At 41.5% G+C, this 27,808-nt stretch overlaps 1 protein-coding gene across 1 annotated transcript in view; it reads left to right on the top strand.

Moving 5' to 3' along the window:
* The window catches only part of card11 (caspase recruitment domain family, member 11), a 302,244-nt gene that overhangs the window by 116,658 nt on the left and 157,778 nt on the right, over positions 1 to 27,808 (top strand). Inside the window, exon 2 of the mRNA XM_073060648.1 lies at positions 26,341 to 26,562. Within this exon, the coding sequence (XP_072916749.1) occupies positions 26,341 to 26,562 (222 nt within the window). The remainder of the gene's footprint in view (positions 1 to 26,340; positions 26,563 to 27,808) is intronic.

Here is a 27,808-nt window from a genome sequence, read left to right as displayed (position 1 = left end):
CATCGAGCCAGTCTTGATGCACCCGGGTTTTCAGTCCGAGTATAGTTGTTGCAGTCTGCGTGATGACACCTTTGAACTGCATCCACTTGTCAGAACAGGTTCCCACAAGCGGTGATCTGCCAGAGAGTTTTTCATTAAGTACATCTTGAAAACGTTGGACTTGACCTGGGTCTAGCTGTCTGCCAATATTGAGTGACACTCTGACAGTCTGTGGTTGCTTACGATGCAAAGGGGCTATGTGCAGGTTGAGGACCGACCGAACCAGCCTGTGATCTGTCCAACACTCAGCACCTCGCACCTCAGCCCGGGTGATGCTGACATCTTGAGGGTCATGCTGGCGTACTATGACATGGTCGAGTAGGTGCCGGTGTTTGGACCTGGGATGCTTCCAGGTTGTTTTGTACTTGTTTACAAGTCTGAACATTGTGTCAGTGATGCACAGGTTGCACTCGGCACACTTGTTCAGAAGCAGCAGGCTGTTACTGTTTAGTTTCCCCACCCCACGTCTCCAAAGGACTCCGTCCCAGTTGTCACTGTCTGTCCCCACCCTAGCGGTGAAGTCGCCCAAGATGGCGAGTTTATCGCTGGCAGGGGTTGTCCGAATTGTCTGGTCCAGGTCCTCGTAGAAGCTTTCCTCGTCTTCGTCTGGACTCATGAGGGTTGGTGCATAGACACTGCCAATGGTGATATACCAGGACTTGCTGAGAGGAAAACGGAACTTCATGATGCATTCACTTATTCCAGTGGGTAGAGTAGGGCTGTTCTTCAGCAGAGCAGGTTTGATTGCAAAACCTACCCCATGGATTCTGTTGTCAGTGGATGGTTTCTCTTTCTAAAAGAACGTATATCCACTCACTGCTTCTTGTAATGAACCGTCATCTGGTCTCACTGAGTGCAGCGATGTCAATGCGATAACGGTGAAGTTCGGCCGCTATGAGTGCTGCTCGTCTTTCAGGCCTTGCCACCTTGTCCCTATCCCACAAGGTGCAGATTTTCCAGGCTCCCAAGATTTGTTTTTCTTGATGCATGTCGACCGCTAAGGAGATGATCCGCCAGCCACGGTTTACTAGCCAGATGTTGAGGGGCAGGCAATGTTTAGGGTACCTTTTCTAACCCCATCCCTCATGCGAGGATGGGCTGTGCCGTCCTGCCTAGTCGCCCTGGATGCTGCCGGATGTCTCTGCTGCCCCGGGTACAGAGACGAACGGCCACTGGTCCAAAAGCCACCTACGTGCAGGTTTGTGACTACAACTGCCAGTGGTCAACTCCACCTGTGGCTTTGCCACCCCCCCCCCCCCCCCATCGCCGCAGGGCTTGACGAGGTGAGTTTGAACCACGATGAATCGCACCACAGAAACCTATGTGTGACAGAGTTTTAAATGGAACAACCATTGCACAGGGGCAATCCCAGTCTCTCGGCTGAAGAGACCCTGATCCAAGTCAAGTCAACTTTTATTGTCATTTCGACCATAACTGCTGGTACAGTGCATAGTAAAAATGAGACAAGGTTTTTCAGGACCATGGTGTTACATGACACTGTACAAAAAACTAGACTGAACTACATAATTAAAAAAAAACACAGAGAAAGCTACACTAGACTACAGACCTACACTGGACTGCATAAAGTGCACAAAAGAGTGCAAGCATTACAATAAATAATAAACAGGACAATAGGGCAAGGTGGCAGTCCAGGCTTCGGGTATTGAGGAGTCTGATAGCTTGGGGGAAGAAACTGTTACGTAGTCTGGTCGTGAGAGCCCGAATGCTTCGGAGCCTTTTCCCAGACGGCAGGACAACCAGTGGCACGGACAACTGTTACGACTGGAGACCTCTCCTGCTGCAGCGGGTGACCAGGACGTCTAAGTGCCTTGTCATGCTCTTGGTGCTCCACCAATGCCTGCTGGCCTGCCTTCTTGACCGTTGGACCAACTTGGTCTACTTGGAGCCACAGGTGAGAGCTGAGCGCCCGGTGGGGACCAAAGGTGGACGAGCTGCCCTGAAAAGGGGCACGGCAGGCACCCCCCCCCCACCAGAGGTACTGCCCCTCCCTACACCCCATACACCCTCCTGGAGAGTATGGCTCCTGCAACATACAGCTAGATCGATACCATCCAGAACAAAGCAGCCTACTTGACTGGTGAGCCCCTCCTCCTGTACAATCATCCTTTTCTTTTATCTATTGCACTGTGACTGCACTGTGTGCCATTTACCATATGCGCTATGTTTGCTGACATTTCAACAGCAAAACCTGCACCCTGTATCGCCAAGAGTGAGGAGCACCATCTGTAAGTTGCTCACCATCCTAACTTGGAAATATTTCACTAGTTACTGGTAGGACCTGTACAGCAGGGACAGTTTGCACCTGAACTCGAGGAGATCAGAGTGGGTAGATTTGCCACTGCAGCATGGGCTGGGGAGGTTGACACTAGAGTTGCAGGGGGCTGGGGACCAGAGTGCCAGAACAGATTGTGGAGTGGTTGTGGAGAAAGATGTTCTTAAGCCGACATACAAAGTCAAGCATTGAAAGGTTGAACGTGGTGGGACTATTGTTCTGAGCTGCTTCTATTTCAATGCAAGGAATATTGTAGGAAAGATAGATGAGCTTAGGGCATTGATCAGCACGTTGAATTATGACATTGTAGCCATTAGTGAAACTTGGTTGCAGGAGGGACAGGACTGGCAGCTCAACGTTTTGGGATTCTGTTGTTTTGGATGTGATTAAGGGGGAGGGCCTTATTAGTCGGGGAAAACATCACCGCAGTGCTCAGTCTGGACAGATTTGAGAGTTCATCTGTTGAGGCTTTATAGGTAGAACTGAGGAATAAGAAAGGTATGACCACATTAATAGAATGATACTATAAACCACCCAACAATCTGCAGGGTTTAGAGGAGCGAATTTGTAGAGAGATTGCAGACTGTCGCAGGGAACGTTAGGTTGTAATAGAGTAGGTGATCTTAACTTCCCAGGTACTGACTGGGACTGCCGTGATGTAAAAGGGCTGGATGGGAGTTGTCAAATGTGTTCAGAAAAGTTTCCTTAAACAGTACACAGAAGTTCCAGCCAGAGAGAGTGCGATACTAGATGTCCTATTAGGAAACTAGACAGGACAAGTGAGAGAAGTTTGTGTTGGGAAACACTTTGCAACCAGTGATCATAATGTTATTATTAAGTATGGAAAAGGATAGGTCTGGTCTAGTGTTTGAGTTTCTAAGTTGGAGAAAGGCCAATTTTGATGGTGTCAGAAAGGATCTGGCAAATGTGGATTGAGACAGGTTGCTTTCTGTCAACCTGTGCCGCAACTTTGAGTGTCCTATGGACACGGACTCCAAGATCTCACAGATCCTCCACACTGCCAAGAGTCTTATCATTAGTATTATATTCTGTCTTCAAATTTGACCTACTGAAATGAACTACTTCACACTAATCTGGGTTGAATTCCATCTGCCTCTTCTCAGCTCAGTCCTGCATCCTACTGATGTCACGCTGTAACCTGTGACAACCCTCCAGACTATCCACAACACCCCCAACTTTTGTGTCATTGACAAACTTACTAACCCGCCCTTCTACTTCCTTATCCAGGTCATCTATAAAAAACACCAAGAGCAGAGGCCCCAGAATCTAATTCCTCGAAAGTGGCAGCACAGGTAGAAAGGGTCATAAAGAAAGCTTTTGGCACATTGGCCTTTATAGATCAATGTATTGAGTAGAGGAGTTGGGATGTTATGTTGAAATTGTATAAGACTTTGCTGCGGCCTAATTTAGAATACTGTATGCAATTTTGTTCACCTATCTACAGGATAGATATAAATAAGATTGAAGGAGTGCAGAGAAAATTTACAAGGATGTTGCCGTGACATGAGGACCTGAGTTATAGAGAAAGGTTGAATAGGTTGGGGTTTTATTCCCTGGAACGTAGAAGATTGAGGAGAGATTTGATAGATGTATGCAAAATTATGACAGATATTGATAGGGTAAATGCAAGCAGGCATTTTCCACTGAGGTTGGATGAGACTACAACTGAGGGTCATGGGTTAAATGTGAAAGGTGAAATGCTTAAGGGGAACATGAGGGGAACTTGTTCGCTCAGAGGGGCTGCGGGTTCGATTTCAACATTTGAGCCAAATTTGCATAGGTCCATGGATGGAAAGGATATGGTCCAGTGCCGGTCGATGGGGCTAGGCACATTAACGGTTCAGCATGGGCTAGATGGGACAAATGGCCTGTTTCTGTGCTTTTCTGTTTTGTGATCTATGACTCCATGGTCCGTCACCATTGCTGATTCTAAATCCTGGATCTACCTAGCCAACAGCCCTGTGGAAGACTTTCAGTAGAGGGATCACGGTAACGGACAACTGTCACTTTTATAAATAAATATATCTATATGCTGAGAAAGGCTATTGGGAAGCAGTTGTTCACAGAAAAGTTATTAGACATCTGGATTTCTCTCCTCCAAAATGCCGTTAATGTTAATTCAGTTGGTCTGATGTTAAAATGGACTTACGAGGATGAATAGTTCAGACCTGTTCCTAGATTCCTATAACTTAAATTTAAAAAATTACATTGGATAAGGTGTATAACAAGAACTGTATAGAAATTTACAGGACATTACAGACCCTTTGGCCCACAATGTTCTGCCAACCATGTAACCTACTCTGGAGACTGCCTAGAATTTCCCTAGCTCATAGCCCTCTATTTTTCTAAGTTCTATGTACCTATCTAGAGGCTCTTAAAAGACCCTATTGTATCCACATCCACCACTGCCACCTAGCAGATATTCCATTCTTCACCACTCTGTGAAAAACTTATCCCTAACATTCCCTCTGTACCTATTTCCAAGCACCTTAAAACTATGTCCCCTCATGTTAGCCATTTCAGCCCAGGGAAAAAGCCTCTGGCTATCCACATGATCAATGCCCCTCATCATCTTGTACACCTCTATCAGGTCACCCCTCATCCTTTGTCACTTCAAGGTGAAAAGGCCAAGTACACTCAACCTATTCTCATAAGGTATGCCCCCCAATCCAGGCAACATCCTTGTAAATCTCTGCTGCATTCTCTCTGATTTTATCCTTAATTCTCCCTTCCTTTCCCCTGACTCTCGAACTCTATTTAGAGAATTGCTTTTAAATTGGAAATAAGCAAATAAGAAAAATTGCAGCTCTTTAGAAATATTTAGCGTTGTGATAGGTATACAGATGGCAATTAACAGTATTTTAGATTTGGCGAATTATAAGGAGCATGCATATTGTGAGAAAATAAAGCTGATAATGAAGTAGTTGCAAAAATATTTGTTCGTCTTCAATTGTCGTTGCCATGTAGATGTTAAAGAAAATATAGAATATGAAGATGCCTGCACTTAGAACAAGTGTGTTGATAAATTTGGGTGTGGTGATGTTTCACATGGGTGCAAATGAAAACCACATTTTCATTACTCTCTCACACATTCCCCAAATTGCAACACAACTTCATGAGGCTTGACTGCTTGTTCAATGTTCAGTCCCACAATTACCTTGCTACAAAGGTGGATTTAATTGTCATGGTTTTGTTGAAATAAAAGGCAAATGTTCTAACAGATATTGTTCTGTTTTTGTGATAGCTGATTGAAAATACTGGATCATTTCTATCAGAAATTATTGATGTAATATTTAGTGTGTTGTCCATTTGCAGAATAATAATGTTAATATAAACATTTTTTTAAAACTGCTGATTTTTACATGCATGTTTTGAAAATCATGCTTTGTATTTGCAGGCTATACAATTCTTGATTGCTTTGTGCATTTCTTTTTTTTAGAAATTTAAAATATTATTTTGAGAAAAAAGTTTTTGAATCGAATTCTAGACTTAAATGCCCAGAAATTGGATTGATTAGTAGCTGTTCTTATGCACAAAAATATCTTAACCTGTTGTAGATCATTCTACTCATGATTTTCGAGTGAACTCATGCCCATCACCAAAATCATATCTGCCATTTCCATGTACAATTTCACATTTAGTGCACAAGGTAATCTCCAAGATCATACAAGCTGTATTTCTCTGATGGTCACTTCCTCACTGACAAAATTACAGGGCAAATGTTGCATCCTACTATTTCTAAGGATCAGTTTCAGCTCAAATGAAGCACATTTTGCTCCCTGCTTGCTTTATTGCTATGTAAGGCGATACTTCTTACATTAGGAGACTTGACTGAGCAGCGACACGACTCAATATAGGCTGCTCAGACACCTTCCAAAATCCACAAAATAAAACTGTTAGAGAGAGCTTTCTCCAGCTTTCGTTGCTGATATTTTCATTCAGCTGTTGCCTCAGTGGTAAGGTCCCTGGTTGTTTTTCATTCGCAACATTGATTGGTGAGGCATTGTCAGCAGTCTCGCCTTTGAAGGATGCAATGTTTTGGTGGGGTGGGGGGGGGGGGGAATGAGAATGTATTCAGACCCAATTGTAATAACAAAAGATTAAAAAAAATTTAAATCAGAAATTCTTACTTTTGGATCTGAATTTCAACAATGAATAACCCAGATCCTCTATTTTGTATTTGGCTTTAGTGTTCTTGAGCTAAATGGAGTCATAGATTTGTACAGCATAGAAACATGCCTTCAGCTCACTGCACCCAAACCAACCATCCTGGTCAGCTATACAAATCCCCTTTGCTCATACAGTATACCTCTATGCCTTGCTCATTTAAATATCTGTTCTGATGCCTCTTAAATTTTGTACTGTTCCTGCCACGTCACTGAGTCTATAGAAAGGCTGCTTCCTTTTTCTGAGTCCACACCGATGTCCTTGATGATCCAGGGAAAGCTGTCCTAGCTGGACCAGCTTCAGACTGTGTCCCAGGACTAAACGTAGGTACAAACTGTCAGTGGGCTGCACGAGAAACCATGGTGGGAGGTGAATTGTTGCACTCAAAAGGGATACAACTTACACAATCTTGTAAACTTTTGAGGGAGGCATACTGCACGGTAATTAGTCATTTTAGATTCAGAAAGTAGAACAGTGCAACGTAAGGACACGCCCTTTGGCTCACCATTGGCTATGATGCCAATCTGGACTATAAGCCTGCACACAGTCAATATCCCTCTATTCCCTGTCAGTTTATGGTTCTGTATTACAGACATCCCACCCTGCAAAAACTAATTTCAGGGAGGTAACACCACAGTTTCAGTGAAGTAGCATCCCCACCCCCTGCAACCCCATATCCCACCACCCTGGTCGACCTCCAAGGGTGTAGCTAATACTTTGTTTAGTGATTTTGTCTAATCTGTAAAGCAAGTTGGGTATATGCAGAAAATGTGACATTAAAATATGTATTTATATTATCATGGAGTCGTTTTTTGTTCTATTACAACTTGAAGCAAGTCTACAGGGAGTTTAGCCTCATCATGTAGGACATCAATAGAGTAGCTCCTTAGCAGCTAGCCAGCTAGTTTAAATAACTTAGCTATGCCAATGAACGAATGACACCTGTTAAACTCACCTCAACATGTCTTTTACATTTTAACCCACCATGGCCAATAGAAAAGTCACTATTGCAAACAGTGCAGCGAGCAACACTGTCATTATTTTTGAGGTCGACTGTAAAGCCCGCCCACAGAGAAAACTGATAGGTCTACTTAGCACGAAGAGAGACCAATCAGGATGCTCCCTCTCACTCTTCCTCTCCCTTTCCCTTGCCCTCTCCCTCTCCATCTCAAAAAAATTGATTTCCGGGATATTGTATATAATTTGTGGGCGTCAGGGAGTCGCTATCAATACACAGGAGACTCCCGAGGTGGGATGTCTGGTATTAATATATCTTATGAGCTGGTGTTGCAGCTGCTTCCACCACCTCCCCCAGCAGCACCTACCTTAAACCTATATCCTTCCAGTGTTTGGTATTTCCACCCTGGGAAAATGACCCAGGTTATCTATGCTATTTATGCCTCATAATTTTATTTGCTTCAGTCTGGTCACCCACCCCCTCAGCCTCCATGCTCCAGAGAAAACAGTCCAGGTTTGTCCAACCTTTCCTTTAAGCCAATACATCCTGGTGAGCTCTTCTGCATTCTCTCTAAAAACTCGACATCGCCCCCCCCCTCCCCCCCACTTCCTCTAGTGCAGGGAGCAGAGATGCTCACACTACTTCAGATGTGGCCTACGCAACATTTTAAATGGTTGCAATTTTTTAGACACGATGTCTTGACTAAGGAACGCAAGCATGCCTGCCATATACCTTCTTTGCAACCTGGTGCTCTTGTGTTTTCCTGCATTATTGAATGGAACATGTCAGGGGAATTTTTAAAATCACTAAGTAAGTGTTACCACCGTTGATATTGGAGCAACTTGGCTAGAAGTGCAGCTGCATACTAGAAACAAACTGGTATGTTTCATACTATTGCTGGGATGTTGTCTGATCCCATAGCCTTTGCTGTTTTCAATGCTCTCAGCCGTTTCATGTCAGGTTGCCGTGAATCAAAATGGCTGGAGGCTGGCATCTGTGAAAGCTGAGGTGGATCATTTACTTCTCATTTCTGGCTGAACATGGTCATAAATGCGTTGGTTTTTATTTTCTTCAGCACTCACATGTAGGAACCTGCCAGAGATGATGAAGGAGATGTTTTTGGAATCTCTGTGTAGTTGGCTTCTATCATTCATGACCACTTATAGTAAAACTGCAGGGCTTTGATCTGCTGGGTGTAAGATTACTTTGTTCTATCTTGTGCATGCTGATTTTGTTCAGCTTGCCAGTCATCCTGTGTTGCAGCTCCACCATTTGCAATGGTATCACATCTATTGATGCTGTCTACCAATGTTGAAAAGTAATTACACCTTGAAATCTAGCAGACTGGTGTACAAGAGGGTAGAAGTAATGCTACAACCAGTAAATGTCTTTATTTACCCTGACTTCCAGCAACGGTTTCATGATATGGACTTTTAGGTATGAGTGCTGATTTACTAAGGTGAATCAAGTAGTTTACTACCTGAACTCCATGTATTAGGTTAGGACAGGTTACACAGATTAAGATTTTACTTCCTGGAATTTAAAAGGGTGAGGTGTGTACAGAATCAAGAGTGAAGAATTTTAGAAGTGAAGTTGTAAACCTCCTCTGCATGCAAAGGAACTCCATTACAAAATTTGCAAGTAGGGTAATTGTTAATTTTAGAGCTAACATTAGTTAATGTGTCTTAATTGAGTGCTTGATGAGTTGAAGGGAAATGCCAGGTAAATGAAATTAGGCTACAGGTTAGCAACAATCTAAGTAAATGAACAGAAAAGAGTCAAGAGGCTGTACGGGCTATTCTTGCTTGTACTGTATGTTCTATGTTTATATGGCGAGATTGTGTTAAGGAGAGAAAGCAAAGGGCTATAAGTAGCCACTAATAAATCCAGAATTTCATTCAGAAGTGATGTTCAGAGAGGATTTCGTGAACGTAGATTTTCCTGCTTCTGCCTGTCTGCCTACCTGCATCTGTGCCTGCTCAACTCTTCCTGTCTGTCTCTGCTTACTTGTGATAGTCTGTCTACTTGTCTGACTTTCTGTTTTTGCACTTCACTCTGTCAGGTTCAGTGAGTCTGCCGACTTGTCTATTTGTGTCTAATTGACTTTGGCTCTTTTTGCCTGGTTCCCAGTTTCTGTTTGTGCTTGGGTGCCTGTGTCTGTCTACTTTCTTGTCTGCATCTAATTTTCTGTGTCTACACATGTCAGTTTGCCTGTTGGTTTCTCTTGAATCTTTCTATCAGTGTCTGACTGCCTGTATCCTTCTGCATCTTGTCAGAGTTTTATATGGCTGCCTGTATCTGATTGGCAGTGCCTGCTTACCTAGTTTTATGCCTGTCTAATTATCTATTTCTGCCTGTGACTATCAGTATCTAACTGTTTTCCTGTACATTACTGATTTCCTGTCAGCCTTTATCTAATTGCCTGTCAGCTTGCCTGTTCCCTCTCTCCATCTACCTGCTAGCCTGTAATTGTATAGTTGCCAGTGTCTCTTTTTTTGTAAAAGACATGTTGAAAAGAGAGAAAACAGCCCATGCTCAGTTTATAACTCAGAATTTTCCATTTATTCTGCATTAAGCATGTAGTTTAAAATTGGGCAGACGTTTACCTTGAAGGACATAAATAGACTTCTTGGGAATTTACACCAGTCAGCAGCTTTGTGGCTAGTTATAATTTTTTATTTTTCAGATTTTTAAAACTGATTTAAGATTCTCGTGGTGGACCATGTGAACAATTTTCTTTGTTTAAAAATTGGATCAGAAAATGTAAGTGCTGAAAATCCTTGCCCAAACATCTTCAAGTCCCTGAATATCCAGATTCAAACATCCCTTAAAATAATCACTGTGTTGTGTAAGAGCTGCCACCTGTGCTGTTTCCCACATGTCACTGATAATGAGATGACAAGTTTGATCCAAGCTGGGAACTCGCTGTTCATTTTTGATGAGATGAGCTATGGCTTGTGTGACATCAGGAAAATGCAAAGCTCTTTCAACACCATTCAATCTATTTTGGTGCCTGAAAAATATACCACGAAACTCTCAGCAACACTTCGGCAATATTGAATTTTACCCGTCAGTTTATTGGAACACTTCATTGCAATGTGCTAGATTTAAGTGTGAGGGCAAAATGAACACATTGCAGGGCATATTTAGAAAATATATGAAAAAAGTCAAATGCAATAAAATACATTGGAAAATCTGATTATAAAACAGTAACAGAATCCATACTGATGGATATAAGAATTAAAAGGTCAATTTATCCTATAGTGAAAGGGAAATGGGAAAGGAAGACGTACACAAAAAGTCTTGGGAAATGACACTGAACTGAATTGCAACTAGACAGTCGCTTTCCATCATGAACTAGCAGACTAATAGTCATGTGAGAATTGCAACTGCCTGGAAGTTAACTGGCCAGAAGATGTAGGACATGAAGGAAATGGAATGAGGTTATACAATGTGCTCGTGGCCCAGCCTATAACATGGGACACTTACAACTGGATCCATGAATGGAAAATAAGGTATTATGCAATATGCTTTAGGTTATAATGGAGAAAGATTTTATTTGTGATATCAAGGAAGCTTCTTATTTGGCTACCTGATGATGTTTTCAGCCTTGTTAGTGTTCCTCTTATTCTGGTAGGCGCTGACAGAGCTAGGAGAGTTGTTGCCTCTTAGCTTCAGTAACCTGGTTTCAATGTTTTGTGGAATTTGTATGTTTTTCCCCTGACCGTGTGTTCTCCAGATGCCCCGGCTCCTACACAAATCCCAAAGATGTGCAGGTTGGTGGATTAATTGGCTGCTGAAAGTTGCTCCTGGTGTATAGGTGGTTGATAGAATATGAGGAGGGATGAGAAAGCTGATGGGAATATTGAGAGAATAAATAGAGTTTCGTTTGGATGAGTTCAAAATGCTGTAGATGTGTGATGGTCTGCATGGACCTTGTGCACTGAAGAGCCTATTTCTGTGCTCAAAGGCTCTTTGATTATCGCTGTGGATTCTGCAGGGATGTTAGTGGAGTTGCCCACCATCATTGATCAGAAAGGTTGGGCTGCAGGCCTTTTGGCTGTCTACTAAAGATGGTGCTAGGTTCCTTCATAGATCTTGATATTCAGCCTTTGCTTTCCAGCATATTTTCCATTGTATAATGTATACTTAAATCAGTTCTAAGTTATATATTTATATCAGGCATTTTTTTTTTGAAGTCTGCAGTATTAAAGTCATGAATTGACTCTTGCCAGACAGAGATATTGTGAGATCTCACTTTCTGATGATCTAACTTGGCACTCTGTTCTGTGCACGTTTGTCAGCTGACTGAACAATTTGTGGTGAAAGGAAAGAAAAAATGTGACATTCTAGCAATGGAGCTGCTGGCTGGCATGGCGGGGAAGTCGGATGAAAGAGGAGCTCCCATCATCCACCATTGTCACTTTGCCAGTTACCATAGTTGTGCGTGTGCTTGTCCTCCTCCATACTTCGCTGTTGCCATCTGTTACGCATTGCTCTGAAAGGAAAAGAGGCATGTTAGTGATATTTGCATGCGAAGGCTGTCATGGATAAATAGATGCCAACGCGCATGAGACATGAATTTTAAGTGTGAGTTTTCCGCCTTCTAAGTATGTGAAGATGAGATAAAGGGCAGGGATGAATACTAATCAACTGAGAATTTTGGTTGATGAGTGATTCAAGTACACTGTATTACACAGTGGATAAAGCTGATGCTACAGTTAGCAGAAAATATGAATTGGAGATGTACTCACCTTGTCAACTTAAGTCAGATCAATAAGCTTTGCACTGCATCTATAGATTGGATGCAGTACTCCAGGCATCAAAACCCATAGCATTGATGTCTGCTACTACTGACTCCCATGCCTCTGTGTATCTGCAATATATTTCTCCTTTCTTTGCAACTTCTTCTGCCTCTCTTCCTCCAAGAAATCCAGTGTGCCATTCATCATTCCCACCATTACGTCTTACACAGTTTTCCAACCAATCTTGAAGCCACAACATCTCTTCCCTTTAAGAAGTGCATTTTACCTTTGGGTAATGTGAGCCTCTCATGATATAGTGCACCTGTTTATGTATGGAATCAATAAATAGCTTAAGTCATGATATCTGCACACAAAATTCATATAAAACAACAGGCTTCACTCATTCAACGCATTATGAACAAATATATATTTTATTGATCCCAAAGGAAATTACAGTGTTACAATAGCATTACAAGTACACAGATATACACACATTAGAAGAAAGGTAAGAGAGAATAAAAAATAAGTTACCTCAGCAGTCTAACAGGAGGGGTGGTCATCATTTCCCCAGCTATAAGTTGACTAATTATTGAGTCTCATGGCTGAGGGTAAGAATGACTTCATATTGCACTCTTTGGAGCAGCACAGTTGTCTTAGTCTATTACTAAAGTATTCCTCTGTTCAGCCAAGGTGGCCTGCAGAGGGTGAGAAACATTGTCTGGAATTTCCAGGATTTTCTGTAGGGTCCTTTGTTCTACCACAGCCTCCAGTATGTCCAGTTTGACCCCTATAACAGAGTCTGCCTTTCTAATTGGTGTATTGACCCTGTTGACTTCACCCTGATGTCATTACCCCAACATACCACCACATAGAAGATTGTACTGGCGATGACAGACTGGTAGAACATGTGAAGGAGAGGCCTGCATACTCCAAAGGACCTCAGTCTCTTCAGGAAGTAGAGGTTACACTGGCCTTTCTTGTACACAGCCTCTGTCATCCAGGTGCACCTCAGGTACTTGTAGGTCCTCACCACATCCACGTCCTCACCATCAGTAGTAACAGGGAGCAATGCAGGCTTAGTCTTTCTAAAGTCCATCACCATCTCCTTTGTCTTACCGATGTTGAGCTGCAGATGATTCAGCTTGCACCATTTGACAAAGTCCTCCAGCAAGGCCGTGTATTCATCCTCCCGTCCTACTTCCAAATATCCAACAATTGCTGAGTCATCAGAGAATTTCTGCAGATGATGTGACTCAGTTTTGTATCTAAAGTCTGAGGTACACAGGGTAAATAGGCAGGAAGCCACTATAGTCCCCCATGGGGCCCCAGTGCATGTGCGCTCTTAATATCTGTTTCAAGGGTTTAGCTAATTTATATCCCCCATATATAACTATGTGTAACTGTTTTATTCAATAACTTTAATTGTTTAATAAAACAAAAATAAGCTTTTAAACTAGTGGGCCATCAAAATATAAAGTAATTTCACTGGCAGAATGTCTGGTAGCAAAAAGATGCAAATGTAAGATAATTGCCAAGACATCATCAAAAGATAGGACAGCCTTAATTTCTATTCCATTAATCCAGTATGAAATTGTTTGCTCGGCGTGAAAGTCAACACTTCACAGATTTAATAATAGCTTTCAATAAGTATGGGTATATGCTGCAAAATAACATACCTCAAGAAGGTGGCATCTATCATTAAAGATCCTCAACATCCAGGATGTGCCTTCTTAGAATAGAGAACATAGAACAGTACAGCACAGGAACAGGCCTTTCGGCCCACAATGTTGTACTGAAACAGTATTCAAAAGGCCAACTAAACTAATTCCTTGTACCTACAATAATGTACAAATCCTTCCATTTTCCTCACTTTCATGTGCCTACCCAACCATCTCTTATAAATCCCTAACATATCAGCCTCTACCACTACTGTGGGCAACACATTCCAGGCACCCACCACTCTTTGTGTAAAAGAAACTTGTTCCTTGCATCTCCTTTGAAATTACCCCCTTTCTCCTTAAATACATGCCCTCAAGTATTGGACTTTTCAACCCTTGGAAAAAGATACTGTCTGTCTACTCTATCTTTTCCCCTCATAATCTTATAAATCTCTACCAGAACTCCCCTCAGCCTCCACTGTTCCAGAGACTCAGAAATGTCCAACCTCTCATTAAAGCACATGCCCTGTAATCCAGGCAGCATCCTGGTAAACCTCTTCTGCACCTCTCCAAAGCCACAACATCCTTCCTATAATGGGGTGAAGTAAGGAACTGTATTCATTACTTCAGATGTGACCTAACCAGAGCTTTATAAAGCTGCAACTTAACTTTCTGGCTTTTGAACTCAGTGCCTCAACTAATAAAGGCAAGCATGCCATATGCCTTCTTAACCACCCTATCACCCTATCCAACCTTTCAGGGACTATGAACTTGGACCCCAAGAACTCTCTTCTCATCAGCACTGTTAAAGGTCTTGCAATTAACACTGTACTTTCTCCTAACATTTGACTACACATCTGGCTGGATGAAATTCCATCTGCCATTTCTCCACTCATATCTGCAACTGATCTATATTCCACTGTATTCTTTGCCATTCATCTACTCGATCCACAACACAGCCAACTTTCATATCATATGCAAACTCTCGGCCCGAAACGTCGACTGTGCTTCTTCCCATAGATGCTGCCTGGCCTGCTGCGTTCCACCAGCATTTTGTGTGTGTTAAGCCACCCATCTACATTTTCCTCCAGGTTATTTATATGTATCACAAACATATAGATTCATGCAGAGCACCACTGATCACAGTCCTCTAGCTAGAAAGAGTCCCTTGGACCACTGCCCTGTATCTTCTCTGGGCAAGCCAGTTCTGAATCCAAATGGCCAATTCACCATTGATCCCATGCATCTTAGATTTCTGGATGAGCCTCCCATGAGGGACCTTGACAACCGCGTTACTAAAATCTATGTAGACAACATCCACAGATCTACTTTCATCTATCATCCTCGTTACCCTGTCAAAGAAATTCAATCAAGTTAGTGAAACATGAGTTTCTCCAAATAAATCCATGTTGGCTTTCCCTAATTAGGCCGTAGTTTTCCAAATGCTCATAAATCCTATCCCGAAGAATTCTCTCTAGTATCTTCCCAATCATTGACATGAGACTCACTGGTCTACAGTTTCCAGGATTATCCCTGGTTCCCTTATTTAAAGAATGGAAAAATATGAGCTACTTGCCAGTCCTCCGGGATCTCACCTGTGACTTGTGAGGACACAAAGATACTGAACAAAGTCCCAGCAATCTCTTCACTTGCCTCTTTCAGTAACCTGTAGTATATCTCTTCAGGCCCTGGGAACTGACCCACCTTAATGCTCTTTCGGAGACCCAACATTGCCTTCTCCTTTACTTCAATGTGCTCAAGCATATTTCTACTCTTGGTACTGATCTCCCTATCCTCTAAGTCTTTCTACTTGGTACCATCTGCTTACTATCAGGGAGGCTTCTTCCCCTCTACCATCAGATTTCTGAATGGTCCATGAATCCATGAACACTTCCTCACTATTTTGCTCTCTTTGCACAATTTTTAAAAATATATTTCTAATTGTAGTTTATTGTAATTTTTATGTATTGCACTGTACTGCTGCTGCAAAACACCACATTTTATGATATACTGCTCGTCAGTGATAATAAATCTGATTCTGATATCTCTAAGAAATGGGATTAGTAGTAGGCTATGGGGAAATGTCTGTTAGTTCAAAGTTCAAAAGTTGAAAGTAAATTTATTATCAAAGTACATACATGTCACAATATGCTATCCTGATTTATTTACTTGCAGGCATTCACAGTAGAACACATACAGACTGACAACAACCAATTTGTAAATTAAGACACACTGCAAATACAAAAGAAACTTCTAATATTAAGTAAATAAACAGTACCAAGAACATGAATGATAGAATCCTTGAAAGTGAGTTCATAGGTTGTGGAATCAGTTCAGTGTTGATGTGAGTGAAGTTATCTATGCTGGTTCAGGAGCCTGATGGTTAAAGGGTAATAACTATTCCTGACTCTGATGGTGTGGACCAGAGTCTCCTGTGCCACCTTCCCAAAGGCAGTAGCAAGACGAGAGCATGACCTGAACGGAGAGGATCCTTGATGGACGCTTTCCTGGGGAAACACTCCTTGCAGATTTGCTCAACGGTGGGGAGGATTTCTTCTATGATGGATTTGAATGTATTCACTATTTTTGTAGGCTTTTCTGTTCTTGGGGATTGGTGCTTCCATACTGGGCTGTGATGCAACCAGTCGGTATACTCTCCACTATGCATCTGAAGGAATTTGTCAAAGGTTTTGATGCCATGCTGAATCTGTGTAAACTTCTCAGAAAGTAGAGGCGCTGCTGTGCCTTCTTTGAATTAGAATCAGAATCTGGTTTAACCTCACTGGCATATGTTGTGAAACTTGTTGTTTTATGGCAGCAGTACATTGCAATACATAATAGTAAAAATTATAAATTGCAATAACAGTATACATAAAAGAAAATTAAATTAAAAATGACATCTCATACATTGTCCTTTTGACATGCATTTTCTGTGTCCCGTTGTAATTTGTAGACCCAGAGTTTACTACTGTTTTGGGGCCTGTATGTAACTCCCATCGGCATCTTTTTACCCTTAGAATACGTACACTACGCTGGAAGAACTCAGCAGGTCAGGCAGCATCCGTGAGAAAAGAGTAGCCAATGTTTCGGGCCGAGACCCTTCATCAGGAATTCATCAGAAACGTTGCTACTCTTTTCTCACGGCTGCTGCCTGACCTGCTGAGTTCTTCCAGCGTTGTGTACGTATTCTTTGATCCACAGCATCTGCAGTTGTATTTTTGTGTTTATCTTTTTACCTTTGCAGTTTCTTAGCTCTCCCCATAGCAATTCAGAATCAGGTTTATTGTCACCAGCATGTTGTTGTGGAATTTAACTTGGCAGCAGTTCAATGCAATACATGATATTATAGAAAGAAGAATAAATAAATAAGTTACAGTAAGTATATATATGTAAAATAGATTTAAAATAGTGCAAAAATAGAAATAATATCTGTTTTTAAAAAGCGAGCTGATGTTCATGGGTTCAATGTCCAGTTAGGAATTGTATGGCAGAGGGCAAGAAGCTGTTACTGAATCCCTCTGTGGGTGCTGTCAGGCTTCTGTACTTCCTTCCTGTTGGTAACAATGAGAAGAGGGCATGTCCTTGGTTCCTTGAAGATGCTTTGGGTACTATGGAGGCTAGTACCCAAGATGGAGCTGACTAACTTTATGACTTACTGAAGTTTCTTTCAGTAGGGAACATGACCCAATCCACGACGCCCAGGAACTTGAAATTCTCTCCACTTCTGATCCCTCTATGAGGATTGGTTCATGTTCCCTTGTCTTGCTCTTCCTGAAGTCATAATCAGCTCTTTTATCTTACTGCCATTGAGTGCAAGGTTGTTGCTGCGACACCACTTAACTAGCTGGAATATCTCACTCCTGTATGCCCTCTCATCTCCATTCTACCAACAATGGTTGTATCATCAGCAAATTTATAGATGGTATTTGAGCTATGCCTGGCAGGGATAGAGCAGTGGGCTAAGCACAAACCCCTGAGGTATGCCAGTGTCGATCATCAGTGAGGAGGAAATATTATCTCCAATCTGCACAGGTTGTGATTCTTTTTGGTTTGGAAGTTGAGGATCCAATTGCAGAGAAAGGCACAGAGGCCAAGATCTGTAACTTATTTATCAGGATTGCGGGAACGATGGTGTTAAACGTTGAGCTGTAGTTAATGAACAATATCCTGGCATTGGTGTTTGTGTTGTTCAGGTGATCTAAGGCCATGTGAAGAGCCATTGAGATTGTGTCTACTGTAGACCTATTGTGGCGATAGGCAAATTCCAGTGGGTCCAGGTCCTTGTTGAGGCAGGAGTTGATTCTGGCCAACTAGAAGTTGGTTTACCCTCCTTAAAGTCAGCCTGACGTCAGCCTCTGAGACAGAGATCGCAGGGTCACCAAGTGCAGCAAGGATCTTCAGAGCTATACTTGTATTCTCCCTTTCAAAATGGGCATAGATGGCGTTGAGCTCATTTGGTAGTGAAGCGTCACTGCCATTTATGCAATTCAGTATCTTCCAACCCTATGTCATCTTGTCAAAATGACTTAACTTCATTTTTCCATTGCCTGTCCTTGTAACCCAATGTGTATCTTTGGACATTATGCTTCCAGCTATAATCATCTTCCAGCTACGAATCAGTGATGCCCACAATGTCATACATGCCAACCTGTAACTGGGCCTCAGAGACTGAAATCACAGGGTCACCAGGGACTATGGGATTTCTTGAAGCTGCTTCTACGTTCTGTCAGTGAATGAAAGTAAAAATGGCATTAAGCTCATCTGGGAATGAAAAATTTTGGTCACATATGTTGCTTGGTTTTGCCTTGATAGAGGTGATAGCATTCAAGGCCTGCCACAGCTGTTGAGCATCCTTCAGTTACCAATCTGCCTACTTTTGATTTTATATTTCCTGATAGCTTTGTCTCAGGATCTATTTCCTCCCTTTTCTATATTCATCCTTTGTTGCTTTCATAAAATTTTCAACCTTCCAATCAGCCATTAATCTTTGCAATATCGCATGTTTTCTCTTTCAATTTCACACTATCCCTAACTTCCTTCACTAAATATGAATGGGTCATCCTTCTTGTCAAGCTTTTATTTCTTACTGGAATATATCTGTCAAAAAGTTTGAATATTTCTCAGTTATCTATTGATTTAACTTTAATCTATCGCCCTTGTTCACTTCAGTCAACTCCACCTTCCTACCTTTTGTAATTGTTTTTTTAAGTTTAAGGTACAAGTTTCACACTTAACTTTCACACTTTCAGACTGAACATGAAATTCTATCATTGCTAAGATGTTAATGATATCTCTTATCAACGTTTTCTTAACTGAACATTGATTAATCTCTTATAAGATCAAAAATATCATATTGTCTTGTTGCACATTAACATAATCGATGAATTTGTATGTAATACCACCTTCAGCAATTTAATGTGTCCAATCCGTCTAAAGATTAATGTGGTCCCTTTTAACCTTTCTTATAAGTCCTCAGTATTTCTGGGGTTATATTCAGTTCTATATTGTAGCCTGTGTTAGAGGACATATAGATAACCTCCATCAATGACATTACGCCCCAGTTATTTCAAAACTCCACCCAGAATTATTCTACATCATGTGCAGGGTCAATATCATTTCTCATTGTTGCAAGATCTCATCCTTTAGTAATCTAACTACAGCTCTGTTTCCTTTCTGTGTATCCTTAAGAAATGTCGGTGAAAATATATCCAGGAATATGGTGGAAAATGTGGGAAAACAGGACTAATATGTACTTTTTTCAGAGAACCAGCACGAGGATAATAGGCTGAATGTTCTATTTCTATACTGTTTGATTCTGTGAACACATGCATGTATAACTCACACATTAGATGTTCAACTAAAACTCACTTGAAGGCATAAGTAGAACGGAACATTAATTTAGAGAAGATTTATGAATGTTTTATCATTATTATGGCATTTGGTAGTGTATCGTGTGGCATTCAATTTTCTGTTTATGATGGAAGTTCCAGGAACCAAGTAGCAAATTTAGCATGTATCACCATTGCCTGCCTTTAATGGGTAAAATTTACACACACCGATTATTTTTATTATTGATTATCCTTGGGACTGTTGCTAATGACAGTCAGTCTTCGCAGTTCTGACATGTATGTATATGAAAACTAAATTACTTATCTTTTCATATGATTAGTTCAGACTTCCAATGGCACCCCAAGCCTATTAATTACTTCAGGCAAGTGTTATGTCAGCATACATTAACAATTATTCACATCATGGGTCGGCAGTTAAATTAATATTTTGTCTAATTAATCATTGTGCACGATCAAAGAGCACTGAAAAAAAAGAACAAATGAAAGATAGAAGTTCTATTTATAGTAAGTTTTTCTCAACCTCAGATATCCCAAATTGTTGAAGTTTCATCATTATTATAATGGTCTAAATTTTTCCTCAAGAAAATCATAAGTAACAATGCAAAAATTGTGTGAATTAGTGTTATCTTCTATTCCAAGTAGCCCTTTGGGTGTCAGGGTTGGTTGGCCTCTAGAGTTTATGGTGATTATCTGTGAATTCTTTGAGCTTGGATTGTCCTTTGTGCACCAACTATCACATGTGCTTGATCAAGTGTGGTTTTGATCTTCCAGCTAGAAGATACAAAGGAACTGGAGATCAAGCTCATACAAGCACTCGTACCCAATACACACTTGGCATACACAAATCCATTAACGCAGACATAGGACCATAAGAAATAGGAGCAGAATTGGGCCATTTGGCTCATCGTGTCTGCTCAGCCATTCCATCATGTCTGATTTGTTTTTCCTCCCAACCCCATTCTCCTGTCTTCTCCCCATAACCTTTGACTCCTTGATTGATCAGGAACTTATCAACCTCCACCTTGAATATACCCAATGACTTGGCTTGCACAGCCTTCTGCGTCAATGAATTCCATAGATTCACTGGCAGATCATGGGTTCGCGCCTCTGGTGGACTGTGTCCTCCCCAGGGTGCAAACCTGAGCGGGAAGATTTGAAGAACCGGCTGTTGCCCATGCAGCAGAGTTCCCCTCTCCACATCGCTGATGTGGTCCAAGGAAAGGGCAAGCGTTGATGCAGCTTGGCACCAGTGTCATCGCAGAGGTTCCCAGGGTGAAGTTGTAAACTGCCTTAGGGACCCCGGCTCTGGGTTTACTCCTGAAGCCTTTCCCATGGGTGGGTATGGCTGCAAGGCAGCAGAGGTTTAAAATCAGAGTTTTCCTTCTCCTAGGCGGACTGCCGTCCAAGGTTGACGAGCTCCACCTGCCCGAAGCAACTGGTTTTGAGGCTCCAGTGGTCCGCCTTTGCCCCTCCTCTTGTCAGTAGAAACAGTTCCACTGGGCCTAGTAGCTAAGCCACACATGAAGGCCAAGAGTTGGACTTGGTTATCAGAGGCTGTTAGAAATGCATGTCATTTGGAGCATTTTATAGGAATGGGGGCTTATCCCCACTACCACCTCTGGCTATGACAACCTTAAGAACAGATAGATTCACTACCCTGTGGCCAAAGACATTTTCCCTCATTTCTGTTCTAAATGGATGTCCCTAATTTCAGAAGCTGTGCCCTCAGATCCTAGGATCCCCCACTATATGAAACATCCTCTCAACATCAACATTCTAGTCCTCTTTATGCTAACATTGCATTTGGCTTCCTTAGCACTGACTTAACCTGCAAGTTAACGTTTAGGGAATCCTGCACAAGGACACCCACGTCCCTTTGGTTTGCACATCTGAATTTTGAAATTTCCACCACAAATTTGACTGCAAGCCATCAATTCCTTCATCCAAATCATTGACATATAATGTGAAAAGAAGCCATTCCAACACTGTCACCTGCAGCATTACACGAGTCAATGGCAGCTGACCAGAATAGGACCCCTTTATTCCCACTCTTTGCCAATCTTCTATCCATGCTAGTACCTTGCCTGCAATACCATGGGCTTTTATCTTGTTAAGCAGCCACCTGTGCAGCATCTTATCAAGGCCTTCTGAAAATCCAACCAAATGACATCCACCAACTCCTCTTTGTCTACCCTGCCTGTTATTTCTTCAAAGAATTCCAACAGATTTGTCAGGCAAGAACTCCCCTTTAGAAAACCACGCTGACTTTTTAAAAATTTTAAACCCTCCCCCACAGTTCTAGCAAACATGCCTGCAAGGGTAATGGCCCTCTTTGGATTCAAGTGTAACACATCCTTTTTGTGCAGGAAATACCTTCCCTAGAAGTGATCCCAATGATCCAGAATCTGAAATCCTGCCCCCTGCACCAGCTCTTCAGCCACGCATTCATCAGCCAAATTATCCTATTCTCACCCACACTGGCATGTGGCATAGGCAACAATCCAGAGGTTACTAACTTGGAGGCCCTGCTTTTCAGCTTTCTGCCTAACTCCCTATATTCTCTCTTCCAGGACCTCATCCCTTTTCCTACCTATGTCATTGGTACCGATATGTACCCTGACTTCAGGTTGTTCACCCTCCCTTTTTAGAATGCAGTGGACTCGATACAAGACATCCTTGACCTTGGCATCTGGGAGGCAACGTAGCATTTGGGCGTCGCAAGTCCACAGAATCTGCCTTCTGCTCCCCTAGTTATGGAATCAGTTATCATTTCTGCACTTCTCTTCTCCCCACTTCCCTTCTGAGCCACAGAACCAGACTCAGTGCCAGATAGCTGATCGCTGCAGTTTTCCCTGGCAGGTCATTCCCGCCACAACGGTATCCCGAGCGGTATACTTATTATTGAGGGGGAACGGCCAGAGGGATACTCACACTGGTTCCTATTCCCTTTCCTTCTGCTGATAGTCACCCAGCTGCCTCCCTCCTGTAACTTCGCGATGATTACCTCCTGGAGCTCCTGTCTGTCAGCTCCGCATTTTGTTGTATGGGCCAAAGGTCATCCAGCTGCAGCTCCAGTTCCTAAAGACAGTCTGTAAGGATCTGCAGCCCAGTGCACTGCATGCAGATGTGGTTATCCGGGAGACTGCAGGCTTCCCAGATTTCCCTCATCTCATACAAAGAACATAACACCACCTCCAAACCTATTCTTAGCACACTAGCTATGCATTAACTGAAAACCAATTACCATAAACTTGTTTACTTTCTTGGAACCACCGTCTATACTTGCCCATGCCTGTCCAAGCAGTAGCCACCCCGATTCCATCTCTCTTCTTTTCATTGGCCCTGCATTGACTTCAGCCTGCTGAAAAGAGCCAAAAGCACTGGAGCTCTTTTTAAATCTCGTGCTGCATCACCAATGAACAGCCTGTCGCGCTGATTGCAGCCCGCCTAAAAGATCCAGAGGCATTGAAGGTCTCTTTAAATCGTGCGCTGCATTACCAATGAATGACCTCTTGTGCTGATTGCTGCCCGCTGAAAAGAGCCAAAAGCACCGGACTCTTTTAAAACCTCGTGCTACAGCACCGACGAACGACCTCTTGCGTTGATTGCAGCCCAGCGTAAAAAAAAAAAGAATCGGAAGCTCGAAGCTCTTTCTAAACCTCGCACTGCGGCAACAACAGACGACCCCTCGCGCTGATTGCAGACTGCTGAGGAAAGCCAAACACGTTTTCTGTTAATCACTTCAGTGTCCCTTCCCAGCCAGCAGAGCTCTATGGTTTTCTAGCATTGGAGTGATCTTTAGAACCTACTTCTGGTTACCTTGGCTCATTCGCCAGCATTAGAGTCTTGGAGTTATAGGGCACTACATCACGGAAACTAGTCTGTGATAGTCTGCTTTGTCTAGTCCCATCTATTAATACCCAGACCATAATTCCATGTACCCTTCTCATCCATGTATCTATCCAAACTTCTAAATATTACGATTGAATCCACAGTCATCACTTGCACTGACAGCTTGTTCCACACTCACGCCATCCTCTGAATGATGATCTTTCTCCTCAGATTCCCCTTAAATATTTCACCTTTTGCCCTAAACCTATGACCTCTAATTCTATTCTCATCCGTCCTGAGGGGGAAAAGCCTGCAGGAATTCACCCTATCTCTGGTTGTTCAGACCTAATGTCAGGATTGGGAAGAAATGCAATCTATGTGACTTTGACTGCGGGATGCTTACTGGTGCCAGATGGAGTGGTTGGAGTATCCTAAAAATCTCTTGGGATTTTCATGCAAAATAGTCTCCAGAATTTACAGAGAAAATGCACAAAACATCCAAAGAGCAGCCGTTCTGTGGGTCAAGATGCCTTGTTAATGAGAGAAGTCAAAGGAGAATGGCCAGACAGGTTCACATTGACAGGAAGGCAACAATAAATCAAATATCCATGTGTTACAACAGTGGTGTGCTAAATGCACGACATGTCAAACCTTTAAGTGGATGGGCCACAGCAGCAGAAGACCATGAACAATCAGATTCATTAGATACAGGAGGTACCAAATAAAGTGGTCACTGAATGTACTTCACAGCTGAAACCATTCCTGACATAATAGGATTTCAGGTCAAATTTAGACAGTGGGTTAGTTTTTAATATCATTATAGGAGTCCTGACAATATTTTTCTCTCTCTCTTGACAAAATAAACCTAAAATAAAAACTGAAAATGCTGGAAATAGTCAGAAATGTAAGCAGCGTCAATGGAGAGAAAAACAATTTGTTTTAAACATGAAGCACCATTCTCAATAGTTCTGCTGAACTTTTATGGCTTTTTTTAATCACTCGAATTTCTCAGTAACTTTCTCTGAGTAAATTGGTTGTATTTTTCCAATCCAGTAAACTCTTTCTGTCTTCACTGTTGCAGACTGTCTGTTGAACTTTTCCAGTATTTTCTATTTTATTTTTGCTTTCTTGGTGACATCAACTGTTAAGAGAGAAAGAATCATGCAGAAATTGTAGAAAGAAATATATCTCATCAAAGAACTGGGCCACTTATTTTGTGTCAGCCTGTCTGAGTTGATGATGTCATCTGAGGCAGAAGATCGCGGATTCGAGCTCTTCTCCAAGATTTGACATATATTGTTGGTTGACATTGAAGAAGAATACTGAGGGAGAGCTATATGGTATTTAGGATGAGACCTGTCTGCCTGCAAACATGGTTATATGAGATCTAATGGATCAATGCCAGTCTCCTGGTCAGCATTACTGAGCAATAACAATCAATTCAAAGATATACATTCATCAATTCATGGGTACAAATGGTTATAAAAAATTTGAATTAAGCCTATTCCTTGTATTAAGTGTAAAGGCAGATACCCATGAACAATAAAAGTCTTGTAATGCATTTGAACAAGAAAGGGCACAAATCTTTGCATGAGGCATTAAAACATCCATAAGCTCACAAAGCTGAAATAGGAGGAGTTCTAAGCCTTATTTAAACACTTTCAGTATGTGTGGTAATGGAACAAATAACAGAAATCACAACTTCCTTGAAGTTTAAAAAAATTATCAGTCTAAGCATATGTACAGTTTAGAACATGCCAATTTTGTAGGTTTTTGATACGGGGAGTTTTTCAGAGAAAAAAAAATCACTGAGGGAAGAGCTGGATATATGGCCTAATTGAGGTTTTAATCAAATACATTAAGAAGATGTATTTCCTTATATGGATGCTTCCACAGGGAGAGAATAGTAACCATTGAAAAAGATCAAAATGGAAAATGAAGAGAATATTTTTCAATCAGAGAATTTCAGTATCTAATACATTCTAAGTAAAAAGGGCAGTGGAACTTGACACCAAAGAGATAATTTTGAAAGGTATGAAGCATGTACGTACATGAGGATGAGGAATTTCAAAGGCTTGGGACCAGAAGTGGAGCACTCTTTCAGAAAGAATCCACAAACATAATTAAGGTCTTTTTAAAAAAAACTACAAAAAGAATCAGTAGTGAAATTACTATTATTTTTATGCTGATGTTTTAGTTTCAGTTTTTATTTTAGGTTTAGCTTGTCAAAAGAGAGAAAAAAAATATTGTCAGGACTCCAATAATAATAACTTTACATTGAAAGCAAGTAACATACCTAATATTGTCCTTAAGGAAATAAAACATAGTTAATTGTATCAAGAAAAGCAGAGGGTCTGAGGATAGAATAGGGCAACATAGTTAATTTTGGATAGCAAATATGAAAAGCCATTGTAGATATAATTACTTTAATGCTCTAAGATTCAATTATAAATATAACTGGAAGCTAATTTACTGGCAAAATAAGAGGATTTCAAGAAAACATAAATTGACTTCAATACTGTGTGTGTAATTACTGGAGTGTAGCTGATTTCTAGAACAGACCTCCAGCAGGGATTTTACTGATATGATGCTATTCCTCAAGAAAGGAGTTGTATAAGATCAGCTTGTAAGCAAGACCTGAAGTTGTACAATTGATGATGCTTGAGATAATTGTGTCACAATTTCTGACCATTTGGTTTCCCACTAACAGATCCAGTGTGACACTTGAAGATGATCAATCTGGCATGTTTTCAAAAGTTTTAAATATCTTGTTTTATAGGTCAGGAGATGAACATCTGTAGTTCAGAGGCAGAGAACTTCAGTAGTCTGACTGAGGAAGATACAGTGTGGGAGAATGTCGAGTGTAACCGCCATGTCCTCAGCCGATACATCAATCCAGCCAAGCTAACACCTTACCTTCGACAGTGCAAAGTCATTGATGAACAGGATGAAGATGAGGTTCTCAACTCACACATGCTGCAGTCCAAAATCAACAGGTCAAGTAAGTACTTTCAGTTAGCTTTCTAAATGTTGTCAGTTGTGCTATTCAATAAATACAGTATCATGTTCCTACTGCTTTATGTCAAATAAGAACAGTCTGTTTTACTGAGAGAAAATGCATTGTTTTATTTATTCTTGAGGTTTGTTACATCTGGCAAAACCAACATTATGGCTCATCAGAAGCCAATGATGAACAACCTTTCGCCACCGTAGGCCCTATGGTAAAGATACTTTTACAGTGCTATTAGGTAGACATAAAATAATGGAATTGTATTGGGATATTGTGCAAGGGTAAAAAGACCCTGATGGGAGTTATATACAGGCCCCCAAACAGTAGCCAGGATGAGGGATATAAATATCAATAGGAAATAGAAAAGGCATACAATAAGGGCATTGTTACAATAGTCATGGGAAAATTTCAATATGCAAGTAGATTGGGAAAATCAGGTTGGTGCTGGATCCAAAGAGACAACAGTTGTAGAATACCTACAAGATGGCATTTTAGAGCAGCATGTAATTGAGCCCATTAGGGAAAAGGCAATTCTGCAAATCTGAAACAGATTTGATTAGGGAGCTGAAGGTAAAGGAACGCTTTGGAGACAGTGAACACGTTATGATAGATTTCACCCTACAATTTGAGAGGTAGAAGACAAAGTCAGATGTACCAGAATTACAGCAGATTTACAGAGGCATGATGGAGGAGTTGTCCAAAATTGATTCAAAAAAGGACACTAGCAGGGATGACAACAGAACAGCAGTGGCTGGAGCAATTTTGGGGGGCAATTCGGAAGGCACAGGATTGATACATCCCAAAGGTGAGGAAGTATTCCAAAGGGAGGATGAGACAACTATAGGTGACAAGGGAAATCAAAGACAGTATAAAAGCAGAAGGTAGGGCATATAATATAGCAAAATTAAGGCAAACTTAGAGGATTGGGAAGTAATCAAAAATCATAAGGAGAGAAAAGATGAAATATAAAGGTAAAATGGCGAAAAATATCAAAGAGCATACCCAAAGATTTTTTTCAAATATTTAAAGAGTCAAAGAGAGGTGAGAGTGGATATTGGACTGCTGAAAAATGACACTGGAGAGGTCATAATGGAGTACAAAGAAATGATGGAGGAACTTCTCCATCAACATAGGCAAACTTTCCTCTTCCCAGCTAGTTTCTCCTGTGGCGTCCCACAAGGTTCCATCCCAGGTTCCATTCTTTTCTCTATATATGTGCTTCCCCTCGGCCACATTA

The sequence above is a fragment of the Hemitrygon akajei genome, chromosome 11, assembly GCF_048418815.1.
Source record: "Hemitrygon akajei chromosome 11, sHemAka1.3, whole genome shotgun sequence".
Lineage (NCBI taxonomy): Eukaryota > Metazoa > Chordata > Chondrichthyes > Myliobatiformes > Dasyatidae > Hemitrygon > Hemitrygon akajei.
The sequence above is the reverse complement of the archived record's forward strand: the minus strand, read 5'-3'. Positions and strand labels throughout refer to the sequence as shown.